We start from the raw sequence: 12,931 nt of genomic DNA, 5'->3' as shown, positions 1-12,931 counted from the left end.
CTTCCTCCCTATCCTTTATGCCTGGAGAACTCAAGCCTCTCTTCCAGGTCTCAGCTAAAACGATCCCCTAGCTGGCCTATGTTCCTGCTTAGTGATTCACAGAGCAGATGAATGCAAGATGCACAGGCCACCTCCTCAGACCCCAGAGCTTCCTATGCCAAGGTTTGAAAGCTGCCTCTGAGTAGGAACTTAAGGCCATGCAGGGTCTTCCTACTTCGCTGTTCTGCTCTCAGCAGGCCCAGGCCTAAAAAGTGCCCAGTTTAACAGAGAGCTGCCTCCTGTAGTTAATCCTGAGAACCGGTCACTTAGAGCTGGAGAACTGGTCAGTGACTTGCTTATCATGTAGTCAGATGCTCCATGCCCCAACTACACAGATGGGGAAGCTGGGGTGCAAGAGGCAAGACAGGGCTCATGTCACAGTGGTAAGTGTAGGAATTATTCAAGATGGCTGAGTAGGTAAAGTGCTCCCTGTATAAGCATGAGGACCTGGGTTCAGATTCCAAGCACCTAAGTAAAGAGCTGGGCACAGTGGTAGACACCTTTAACCCCAACACCTGGAAAGCAGAAACAGATGTGTCCTGGGGACTTGCTGGCCAGCTAGTCTAGCTCAGTCTGACAGCTCCAAATCCACAGAAACCCTGTCTCACAAGATAAGATGGAGATGTGGAAGACATCCCAAAAACCTCTGCAGGCACATGAGCCTGCAAAGATGTGGATGCGCGCGCGCGCACACACACACACACACACACACACGCATGCACACACATGCATGCACACACGAACACACATGTGTGTGCACACGTGACTGCTTATACGCATGTGTGTGCACATGTGAACACATATATACATACGCAGGTTCCCATGAACACACACACACACGAGCATGTACGCACACACAAATACAAATTAGCTATAGAGAGGAGGAGATCTGTGCTTAAAGAGGTCTGCGCAGTTCTGATATAAACAAAAACAAGTAGATTTATGCCTAGTGAGACCTCTCAGGGCTTCCGGCATGTCGGTGTGCATTTGAAATATCCGAGAGATGAATGGAAGAAGGCCGCTTCGCATCTCTCGCCATGAAGGGCTCTTTGTGTTTTATAGACACATCCTCGGGGGGCTGCAGCACAGTGTGGGTGGAGACAGACGGAAAGCTCTGGAGTCAGGCAGATCTCAGATCAAATCCCAGCTCTCCTATGACCTTGGGGCCGCTATTTAGTCTGCCTAAACTTCCGCTTGTACACGTCAACAGAAGTAAAAACTGATGCTGCCAAACACTTGCTGCTGTAAATGTTAAATAATAAGACGACGCATGAGAGGCACCCAGAGGCTGGCACAGCCACCCACAGCAATCGCTGGCATTGTTTCCAGGAAAGGGAGTCCCCTAGTCCCCAAAAGCCAGGGCAGCTGGCTGACTGAATGCTTGGTCCTTCTCCACTGTAAGATACTGGTCCAGCCTGAAGAGCCAGTTCCAAGAAGCAGCCAAAACTACACAAGGTGAAGACGTGCAAGAGTTCAAGAAGGGTTACTGGGGCTAAGGAGATGGCTCTGCCGGCAAAACACTTGCTACACGAACCATGTGGACCTGAGTTCAATCCCCCGAGCTCATGTGAAAGAAACAGTCTAGTCTAGTCTGAACTATAGTCAGTGAGAGACCTGTCTCCGGTGGTGAGCAACACCTGAGACAGTGACACTTGATGTCAACTTCTGGCATCCAAATGCATACACACACACACACACACACACACACACACACACAAATACACACATACATGTACACACACACACACAAGTACACACATACCACGCAATACATGCAAAGGATTTCTGCTGGTTCAAAGAACTCAGAGCATCCAAGGAGACCGGGAGCTCGGAGGTTTGCTGCGGACACAGAGTCAAAGGCTCATGAAGCGATCACCGGGTAGAAAGAGAATCAATCAAGAGTGACAGGGAGATTGCACGCTTATCCCACAGATCCCGATCAGCCCCCATGATCAGCAGACACGTAGGTGTAGTCAATTTCTGATGAGCAAGAACCAGGCCAGGCAGCTCACAACCGAGCCCAAGAACAGTGTGAGATAGTCTGCAGATCAGACGACCGGGAAAGGGTGGGGTCATATGGCACGACCTGGTCTCCTGGACTCAGAGAAGCCAGGTCCCTAGCCCCTTAACTATGGGATCTGAGAAGCACTTCTTACCTCATTCCAAGTTCTGCCCCAAGGACCAACCTGCTCACCCGAAGGCAGGTTCATTGTTCCCCAGGGACTGGGGAGATGACTCTGCTTCCTTCCTGGTGGTCTGGCATGAGTTCTACTCCATTGCACCCTTCTCACACCGAGGGACGAAACCCACCAAAACAGTGAGTGAAAAAGAAACCAATCCTCCCTGAAGCGACTTGTATCAGGGCACTGAAAAGTTCTACAGGATGCCATATGTTTTCTGCTGTCAACCAAAATTGGGTCTCTGATATTTGGAAAAGACAAGGAAGGGGAGGTTGAGCCAACAGGTCAGGAGTAGACAAAGCACAAGAGAGTTCTAAGGCTCAGTTCTAGTCTCCTGGACACATGGCTTTCCAGACACTGCAACCTGGCCTTCACTGTGTCCAGTCTGCCCTTCCCACCATGAACCAAGTCCCGCATTTTCCACCAGCGCTCGGCTGCAAGGCCTGTGACCCCTTTGTGGTCTGAGTGAAAATGGCCCCCATAGGCCCGTAGGGAGTCCCACTATTAGATGTGGCCTCGGAGTAGATGTCGCCTTGTTGGAATAGGTGTGCCCTTTTTGGAGGAAGTATGTCACTTGGGGTGAGCTTTGAGGTTTCAGAAGTTCGGGCCAGGCCCAGTGGCTCACTGGCTCTTCCTACCGCCTGCCAATCCAGATACAGAACTCTCAGCTACCTCTCCAGCCCCTCTGCCTGCATGTGGCATGCTCCCTTCCATGACAGCAATAGGCTAACCTCCAAACTGTAAGCCAGCCCCGATTAAATGTTTTCCTGCCATGGTCATGGTGTCTCTTCACAGCAATAGAAACCCTAACTAAGACACCACCCTACCTTAGCACCCACTCTCCCAGCGCCCACCAAGCATGTCCAGCCCAGTGGGACACGGGCTGGTCCCTCCTATACCCCCCTCTATACACTTGCATCTGTTGCTCCTCACCCTCCTCACTGCTGACTGCCTAAATCCTTCTATGATTTAGTCCCATGCAGCACACACGCACATCGGCCATTTAGAAAGAGGTGTGCCCAAACCGTGGCTCTGCCGCCTGACTATGTGACCTGGACAAGGGATATCCTCTCTCTGAGCCTCTTTTTCCTCATTTTTTTGTTTGACTGTTTTCTTGTTTTGGTCTTGAGATAAGTCTCAGGTAGCCCAGGCTAGCCTCAAAGTCCTTATGTAGCCAAGGATGGCTCCTGCTTTCACCATCCAAATGTTGGGGTTACAGGCATGAGTCCTCATGCCCTATGTGTGTGATGCCTGTGATCTAGCCCAGCCAGGGCTTCCTCCAGGGGACCATGCCACCCACTGAGCCACATCCCCAGCCCTCCTCCTCCTCGTTCTCTTTTTCTTTCTTTCTTTCTTTCTTCCTTTCTTTCTTTCTTTCTTTCTTCTTTTTTTTTGTAAAATAAAGACTGGTGATTACCACTGAGCAATGTAAAAGGGTGAGAATTCAAGGAGGAAAACTACAAAAAGGGAATAAGCGCATGTCGAGCTTGAAAACGCGCATGAAACAGACAAATTCCCTGAAAAATATAACACCAATTGCATCATTTTCTGATATATGTGTGATATTTTTATAGACATAGCAAAAAAAGATCAAAAGTGACTCAAAAATAGAAAGTATGAAAGCCTGGCTCCTTTAAAGAAGTTGATTATGAATTTCAAATCTTGGGCTGGGGAGATGACTCAGTGGGTTGAGGTGCCTGCCCCTCACTGACACTGCCGACCTGAGTTCAAACCCCGAGACAGGTACATTAAAGGGAGAGTCCCAACTCTTATGAGCTGTCCGCTGACCCCCACATATACACACAGTGGCACTCGTGTACCTACACACACACACACACACACACATATGCAGAGAAAATATATAAAGAAAAATATAATATATTAATAACTTCTCAAAACTTTTGGTAGCACTAACTGTCTTGAACATTCACATGGTAGTAGTGACCCTGGTCTCCAAAGCTCACATGGTAGTGACCCTGATATCCAACGCTCACATGGTGGTGGCCCTGGTCTCTAACACTCACATGGTAGTGGCCCTGGTCTCCAAAGCTCACTATGGTCTCCAAAGCTCAAATGGTAGTGGCTCTGGTCTCCAATGCTCACGTGGTAGTGACCTTGGTCTCCAAAGCTCACGTGGTAGTGACCCTGGTCTCCAAAGCTCACTATGGTCCCCAAAGCTCATATGGTAGTGCCCTGGTCTCCAAAGCTCACATGGTGGTGGCCCTGGTCTCCAAAGTTCACTATGGTCTCCAAAGCTCACATGGTGGTGGCTTTGGTCTTCAAAGCTCACTATGGTCTCCAAAGCTCACATGGTAGTGGCCTTGGTCTCCAAAGCTCACAAGGTGGTGGTCCTGGTCTCCATTTCCCAGAGTCACTCTGACTCCTCAATTAATCCTTAAGTTCCCTGGGAGAGGAGCTACATTGCATTCACCTCCCCCTCTTCTTCCACCCCCGCCTCCCCGTCCCTCACCCCGCCTTTTCCAAGGGCACTCAGCAGCAAGGCCTGTGCCAATACCAACTCAACACCCATTTATTTTTAAGAATCTTAAGGGTCCTTATGTATCTATTTTGTGTTTGTTTTTTGTTTATTGTCTTGTTGTTGTTGCTTTTTGTTGTCGTTGCTGGTTTGTTTTTGATTTTTTTTTTGAGACAAGGTTTCTCTGTGCAGTCACAGTGAGTGCTGAACTCACTCTGGAGACCAGCTTGGCTCAAAGTCACAGAGATCTGCCTGCATCTGTCTCCTGGAAGCTGGGATTAAAGGTATGTACCACTAGCATCTGGCTATTTGGGGTTTGTTTATTTTTGTTTTTGAGACAGGGTCTCTCTTGGTAGTCCTGGCTGTACTGGAACTCACTATATAGACCAGGATGGCCTCAAATTCATAGAAATCTACCTGCCTCTGCCTCTGTCCTCTCCACCTTACTTTTCAGGACAGGTCTCTCCCTGCACCTAGAGCTCATCACTTTGGCTCCACTAGCTGACCTGTGAGTTACACGGACCTTTCTGTGCTTAGCCTCTAATGGCTGAACCATCTCTCCAGCCCTTGCTTGGCCTTTTAAAAGTTGGTTCTGGGATTTGAACTCAGGTCCTCATGCTTGTGCAGCAAGCACTTTACCGACATAGTCATCTTCCCAGTCCGAGAAAAAGTCTAAGAAAAACAGAAAGCAGCAGTCACGGAGGAAATAACTGGCAAATGTAAGGGCTTTAAAATAAAGACGTGTCTATTCCTCCAAAGATGCTATAAATAACCTGGAAAGACGAGCTACAAAACTGGGAAAAGATATTTGCAATTCATATGTGACAAATGATTATTATCCTGAATATATAAAGAACTCCTAAAAACCACTAAGAAAGCAACGAAAAAAGCCTAACAGAAAATGAGGTGGAAGATGTGAGCAGGCATTTCATGGAAGAAGAGGCCTGAACGCTAATCATGACTGGAAAATGTGTTCAACCTCATTAGCACTCAGAGGAATGCAAATGAAGACTATAGAAAATCAGCATTTCATCCAAACCAGCTCCGCAGAGGGAAGGAGGCTGGCGAGGTTTCATCCGGAGGTACAGCCACAAAGTCTTTCGCACTAGAAGGGGCAAAGCAAAACTGCTTTGGAAGACATCCTAGTCCCATCTGATGAGGCTGAAGGAGCACGCACTTCTTCATCCAGCGGGCCTACTTCTAGGACTGCTCCACGCAGGAGTGTCTAAAGACCTGCGTCAAAGAGCGCTCAGAAGCCTCGCTGCGGTAACGGGAAACCAGAAGCAACAAACAGCCACGGAGAACACAACTGAGACACAACCACACAGTGGAAAACTACACAACAGAGTACAACTAATGAACGACAGCCAAGCCAAGCGTCCATACAGACAATGTGAGACGGAGTGTGGGCTCCATCTTATAAAGTTAGACGATGAGTACGATTGGACAATGTGTTCTTTGGGAAATATGTGCACGTGGTATAATTGACCTTAAAAGGGCCAGATAGACCGACCAGGCGGTGGTGGCGCGTGCCCTGTAATCCCAGCACTCAGGAGGCAGAGGCAGGCGGACCTCCGTGAGTTCGAGGCCAGCCTGGTCTACAGAGTAAATTCCAGGAACACCCAGGGCTACATAGAGAAACCCTGTGACAAAAAAAACAAAGGAAAACAAAAGGCCAGACAGTTGGATAGATGGACTGGGGAGATGGCTCAGAAGTTAGGGGCTCACTGTTCTTTTGTTGTTTGCTTTCTATTGTTTTGTTTCTGTGAGGGGCACTGAGGTTAGAGCCCAGGGCTGCCCACGCGCTAGGTAAGCACTCTGCCATTGCACCACCTCCCAGAACACATTACTTTTGCTGAGGACCCAGGTTCAGTTCCCAGCACCCACACCAGCTCTGGGGGGGCCTCGATGCCCTCTACTGGCCAAGCACGCGATGCACATATAGACATACAGGCAGACACATATAAAATAAAAACAAGTAAATCTTTGAAGAAAAAGTCCAGATAATAAAAACAGTTTCACAATTATATGAGAGGGTGGCAGTGGTGTAGCTGGGAACTAACTCTGCTACAGCTCTGATTTGGTACAATTATGGCTTTAGTCATAAACAGTGCCTCAGTGGCCTTCCCTATTTCCTTTCGGATAAATCAACACTAGCTGGGTAGTGGTGGTGCACGCCTTTAATCCCAGCACTCTGGAGGTAGAGGCAGGCGGATCTCTGAGTTTAAGGCCAGCCTGGTCTACAGAGTGAGTTCCAGGATAGCCGGGGCTACACAGAGAAACCCTGTCTTGAAAAAACCAAAACAACAACACTAAACAAAGTAAAAAGAAGGAGAACAAAGGAAGTCAAGACCTAGCACTTAGCAGCTGCCTCGCTCTGCTCCAGCAACTGGGACACGGCACCAAGTGATTCACATATACTATCTCATTTGGACATCATCACAGCCCTGGGGAGAACTGGTCCGCTGCAGAGATGACCTTCTTTCCAGTTTATGTGTGAAGAAACAGACGTCTAGAGAGCTTAATTAAGCAACTTGCCCCAGGCCACACAGCCTTATAAAGAAGAGATCCCAGAGGCCAGCCCAGGTCTGTGTGACTACAGCCTGGTTGTCTCCCCACCCCCGGCTACTGAACCCCAGTCTGGCAAACAGTAGATGCCCCGTAAGAGATGAGGGTGCGCACGTCACCTCACTGCTGGGCTGGCAGACTTCCTCTAAGCCCCTCCAAGCACAGTATCACCCCACCCCTTGTATTCTCTGATTTTTGTCCGGTGACCAGTGAGCCTGAAGATTGGGAGGGCCAGTACTTACCCCGAGGGCTATAGCCAGGAGCATCCATGAAGGACAGGCCCAGCCGCTCATCCTCCTGTAGGGTGCTCTGGTCTGTGAAGCTGCGGTCCACAGCACTCATCATGTGAGTCTTCTCCTGGCGGTAGTTGACGGTGGCCTTAGTCATGGTCACTGGCTTCCTGCAGAAGGGGACAGTTGGAAACAGACACTGGTACCGTGGGTGGGGCCAACAGCACCCAGAGGTGGGAGGGAAGGCTGAGTTCTCAGAGCCCTGGAATCACGAATCAGCCGCGTTGCAAATGTATCTCTGGACACAGAGGGGACACAGCCTATATTCTTAACTCCCCAGCCAATAGCAGCCATGATAGCTGGGACCCTATTTCCTATCCCTTCTGACTCCAAGGTCTCAAGAGACAGAGGGCCAGTTCACTTTAGACCTAATTAGGTGCCACCGCAGAGCCGCCATTCCACAAACTGGAAGAAGATTAACCCAGACAGCCTCAAACCCCCGCTCCGGAAAGAGCCTTGCCTGGGCGCTCCCTCCATCCTGCAGGAGGAGAACCAGGCCTTCCGAGGGCAGGCCAGGGCCTGCACTGCCAGCTCGGGGGTCTCCCAGGGAACACCAGCTGTGGCTCCTATCACCCACCTGCCTGGCAGGAAGTAAGTATAGCAGGGGAAGGAGAGCTCAGCCTGCCTGGGACATGTCAAGAGTGGAGACCTCAGGCTGCGATTCCCAGGCTCTTGGGGAAGATGTGAGGCAGAAGACTGTGGCTGACAGGAAAAGATGCCTGCCTGGAAATAGCCTGGGGCCCATGTTGAGGCTGTGAAGACCCTGACAAGCTGGCTGAGCGAAGAGGCCCAAGAGAGCCCTTCGCTGAATGGATACTGGCCCGGAAGGCAGTCTCCAGTGGTGAACCACAAGGCTGTGTTCCCAGCCAGGGGCTCTCAGCCTCCTTGGAAAAACTACAAAAACAAACCTATCAGATCCACAGGAGACGGAGCATGGGGGCTGATGGGAGACACCTGACTCCACCGGCCTCCGCTTGATCTCAGTGTGAGAGGAGGTGGATGGAATTTAATGTACACACTCAAGAGTTCCCAATTTAGGCTCAAAAATTATCTACACGAAATCCTGGGGAGGAAAAGCAGTCATGTCAGCAATTCCTCGGAAGGAGGGAGAGGAGGAAAGTTGGGGGCTGGTTCTGGGAACCAGCAGGATGAGGGATAGGTTTAGGAAGCGTGGGGGCAGGGGAGGCAGTGAACCTCAATGGAGAGAGGTCATTGAGGTCAGGAAGGTGATGTGAGCTGCAGGGTGGCTTGGAAGGAGCACCAGGCCAGCTGAGTATAGAAGCATTGCTGGAGCCAAAGGGAAAGATAACACAAGGGGGTTGGGGGCGGGGCCGCGGAAAGAAGCTGGCCTTGACATAGCCAGAGAGGGAGAGACAGACAGACAGACAGACAGACAGACAGACAGAAAGACAGAAAGACAGACAGAATGATAGGAGGGCAGGCTCTGGGGCCTAGGGTGATCAGAATTACTCACGGGTAGTAGGAATAGGCATAGCGGTCCCTCCTGGCAGCGTGCAAAGAGAAAGAGCAATGTAACCAGGCTTCCCTCCCAGAAGGAAGGGAACACACAGGTCAAGGGGACATCCTCAGTCTAAAGACTGACCAGACTCAATCACTGTGAGCTCAGGCTAAAAGCCCTTCCCTCAGTGTGCTGCTGAGGGAGGCAAAGAGGCTGAAGGATGCCCAGCTTTTGCAGCTACACTTACATGTGCAGAAACACACACACACAAACACAATAGATTCACATATACATACACTCATATGCAGAAATACACATGTATACAAACACTCAAAGGCACCATTCCGCATCCATGCCTGCTCTGGCCTTTGCAGACAGCCCCCACCCTCGGGCTCTCCTCTGCAGTCTCCACAGCCCCTACACAGGTAGCCCTTCACATACACCTCCACCTAGGAAGGAGAGTAGCTAGGGTCAAGGAGAGGTAGGGTGGAGAAGCCCCAGCAGGGTAGAGGAGCTCCAGCAGGGTGGAGGAGCCCCAGCAGGGTGGAGAGGCCCCAGCAGGGTAGAGAGGCCCCAGCAGGATGCCTAGGCAAACCTAGGGCCCCCACTTCCTGCCCCGACTGACCCTGACTAGGAGGCCGCCCTCACTACACACCCGAAGCTTTTGTGTAGAGCCTGACATTGAACTAAGACTGCTACTGATTGGTAGAACACTTGCTTAACACGTTCAAGGCCCAGGGCTCAATCTCTAGCCCTGGAAAAATAATCCCATTTCACAGACGAGAACACTAAGTCACAGGTTGTCACGGTAAAAACCAAAGTCCCCTAGGTCTCAGAATACATGTCTTGGTATCCTGGCCCAGGAACTCCCTCAATGCTTCCTACTCGGTCCTTTACATTTGCAACACAGGCTGATCTGAAACCTGTTCAGACCCCACAAGACAAAGTGGGGGAGCCCTGGGGAGTGCACTGGCTCCCCAAGGCCAGGACCAGCGAGCACAGAGACGGGCCACAGTGTTAACGGGTAGATTTTAAAGGAAGCAGCCAAGTTTCAGCTCCAGGGAAGACAATGGGCTTAGGGGCTTTCGAGATAGCCTGGTCAGGTACTGATACATGAGTTAGCGACTACGTGATGAGGGCGGTCTCCTAGTGACACCCTGACTGCACCATGACCTCCCTGTCCTGGCCAAGGCTCTGTCTGCAGAGCATGGAGATAAACCCCACATGGCCAATCCTCTCCTCTCAGGGGAGATTTCTAGGAACTCAAACTCCAGCAGCTCCACTCACAGCCTCCTACACCCACGCTCTACTCGGAGGCCCTCTCAGGTCTCTGCTGGGCACAAGCGCCGAGAACCGCCACTGGCAGGGAGCCTACAGCGAGGCCTTCGCATCTGTAGTGAGATTCAAGCCTGAGTCTGGGGCAAGCCCGACCACGGTACCTAGAGACATGGGTAACTCACTTTAATTACAGCTCTCCATCAGAGAAAAGGGAATCGGGCCTGCTATTTGTCAGGATCCAAGAAGGAAATGTTCTCGGATAGACCCCAAGTGCCAGAACCTCGCCTGGCACATTCTGGGCACTCAGTAGCTAGCGCCTCTCCTGGCACACAGTCATTCCTCATTAAGTGATCATTAAAAATAGTTCGTCGCAAGATACTGTTCTTCGACTTCGGGAGAGAAAAAAAAAATCTGAGCCTGAGTCCAGGATAGGCCATCCCACACACAATCCCCATCCCCCTGGCACACCCCGTCTCTACCGCTGACAGCCCTAGCCAGCTCTTTGTCCCCTCCCTAGATCCTATTTATCTGCTCCTGGCAGCCTGGAGAGCCGGTGCCAACCAGCAGGCATGTGCCCAGCCTGGCAGCAGCAGGGGCTATGGAAGCCAGAGTCCAGATGGGGAAGGAGGAGGCTGGCTCTGCCTCTGGCTCCTGGGGTGACCTTGGGCAGGTCCGCCGCCCTCTCTAGGGCTCAACTACAGTGTTTGAGTCACCACGTTCTGGAGATGCCTGGTGAAACTGAGGTAGCGTGTGGCTACAGGCAGAGGGGTCTCAGGAGTTCCCACCTGCCTCCAACTCTGTTTAATTCACCGGGCTCCTGGTGGGGAGCTTGTTTCCATTTTGGCACTTTGAGCTTTTGTTTTGTTTTGAAATGGGATCTCATGGAGCCCAGGCAAGCCTTGAACTTAGTATACAGCAGAGATGACAAAGACGGCCTTGAACTTCTGATCCTCCTGCGTCCATCTCTGGAATGTTAGGATCACACGCGTATGTGCCATCACTTCTGGTTTATACCAGGCCGGGGACCAAACCTAGGGCTCCGTGTATGCTAGGCAAGCAAGCACTCTGCAAAGCGAGGAGGATCATCGGCTTCGACAGGCTCTGTCGCTTTGAAACCAATCTAAACACTAGACCAGATGTCCTTCAACACCCTGGCAGCTCGCTCACTCTGGGGCTCTGAGCTTGCACAATCAGTCATGGCAGAGACCTTGGCTAGAGGGCCAAGTCACAGTCAGGTCGCCTCTGTAGAGCAAAGGAAGGGAGTGCCTGCTTCCAGCATAGCTCCTTGGCACAAGGCAGAATACCCATTCCTGGATGGTGGCTCCTGGCACCAGCCAGACCAGTGCTCCAGCCACAACAGTGCTCTTTGCTGAGTCTCTGACACTCACTGTCCAGCGTGTGTTAATCCACAGGCCCAATGCCCAGGCTGGCAACCTGCCACATACTTCACCACCAGGGGTCAAAGGGCTGTTCTACCAACCCCAGCCATGACTCCTCTGTGCCCAGCAGGCCTTCCAGGGGTAGGAACTCACCCTTTGCGAATAATGACAATGATGGCTCCCAGGAGGAGGATAAGAACGGCAAGGCCACCTGCACAGATGCCCAGGATAAGCCCCATCTCCTCCGATCTCTGAGACACTTCAAGGGGTCGCTTGCTCTCCTTGCAAGCAGCTGGGGAGAATGAACGAGACAGAGGATCAGAGACGACGCCACCCGACAGGCCAGGATCTGAGCATCGAGGCACCGAACAAGGCACCCAAACATGCACGCACCAAGGCCCCAGCGCTGCACCTAGGCACTGCCCCGCCTTTCAGTCGGAGATCAGTCTCCCTCACCTTGCCTCTCAGCCAATAGCCTGCCTTCCACATCCCAGGTCAGTCTCCCTCAGCCTGCTCTCCTGCTCTTAGCCCCGCCCCTACATCTTCAGACAGAAAACCGGGGACACCTGGGGCCTTCAGCCCTTTCCTCCTTGCTTCTCCTACCAGGTGACGGAGGGGGAGGGGAAGTACCTGTGCTACAGATGAGACATCTCAGGGTGTAACCAACCATATGCCATGTCTAGAAGAGGGGTGGTCCTCACACCACATCCTCCCCGCCTGTCCCCTGTCTATCCCACCATAGAAAAAGGAACAGATACAGAACCCAGAACAAGGGACCAGTTACCGTCACTCTCAAGGCACAAGCAAGATGGTCTTCTCTGCACAGGCTGGTTCCTGTCCCTGTCAGGGACCCTTCTGTCACTATGGGGAGCGTGAAGGGTGCGAGAGGCTGCCTGCTGTCCAGTTTGGGAGAAGAAGCCCTTGAAGTGGGCACCAGGTAGCTGAGTCAGGGAGACCTTCCTAGTCGGGGCCTGCCTTCCACAGCCCTAGGCTCTCATAGCCCTGTCTGCTCCCATAACCCGGGGTCCCCTAGAGACGCACAGATGAGAGGCCATGCCTGGGCAGGGCTGAGGACGCCCAGCAGACTCACCTTTCCTGGCAATTCGGATGCAGTTCAGCCGTGTTTCCTAGAAATACAGATGGAGAGGCTCAGGGACACAAAAAGCCAAATCCACGCTCTACAGCCCAGGAACCCCAGTTGGGATGGAAAAGGAGGCTAGAGTATAGAGTCTGGGACCAGGTCTCAGGCCCCAGTGGTAGGC

General features: G+C 51.7%; 1 protein-coding gene across 2 annotated transcripts in view; it reads right to left on the bottom strand.

Annotated features, from left to right (window-relative positions):
* Positions 1-12,931, bottom strand: part of Ptpru (protein tyrosine phosphatase receptor type U) — a 70,897-nt gene that overhangs the window by 18,797 nt on the left and 39,169 nt on the right. For both annotated transcript variants that reach the window (XM_038332689.2, XM_038332690.2), the window contains exons 13-15: positions 12,760-12,796; positions 11,823-11,961; positions 7,506-7,663 (exon numbers count right to left, since the gene is read on the bottom strand). In XM_038332689.2, the coding sequence (XP_038188617.1) occupies positions 7,506-7,663; positions 11,823-11,961; positions 12,760-12,796 (334 nt within the window). The remainder of the gene's footprint in view (positions 1-7,505; positions 7,664-11,822; positions 11,962-12,759; positions 12,797-12,931) is intronic.

Source organism: Arvicola amphibius, chromosome 6, assembly GCF_903992535.2.
Source record: "Arvicola amphibius chromosome 6, mArvAmp1.2, whole genome shotgun sequence".
NCBI lineage: Eukaryota > Metazoa > Chordata > Mammalia > Rodentia > Cricetidae > Arvicola > Arvicola amphibius.
The sequence above is the reverse complement of the archived record's forward strand: the minus strand, read 5'-3'. Positions and strand labels throughout refer to the sequence as shown.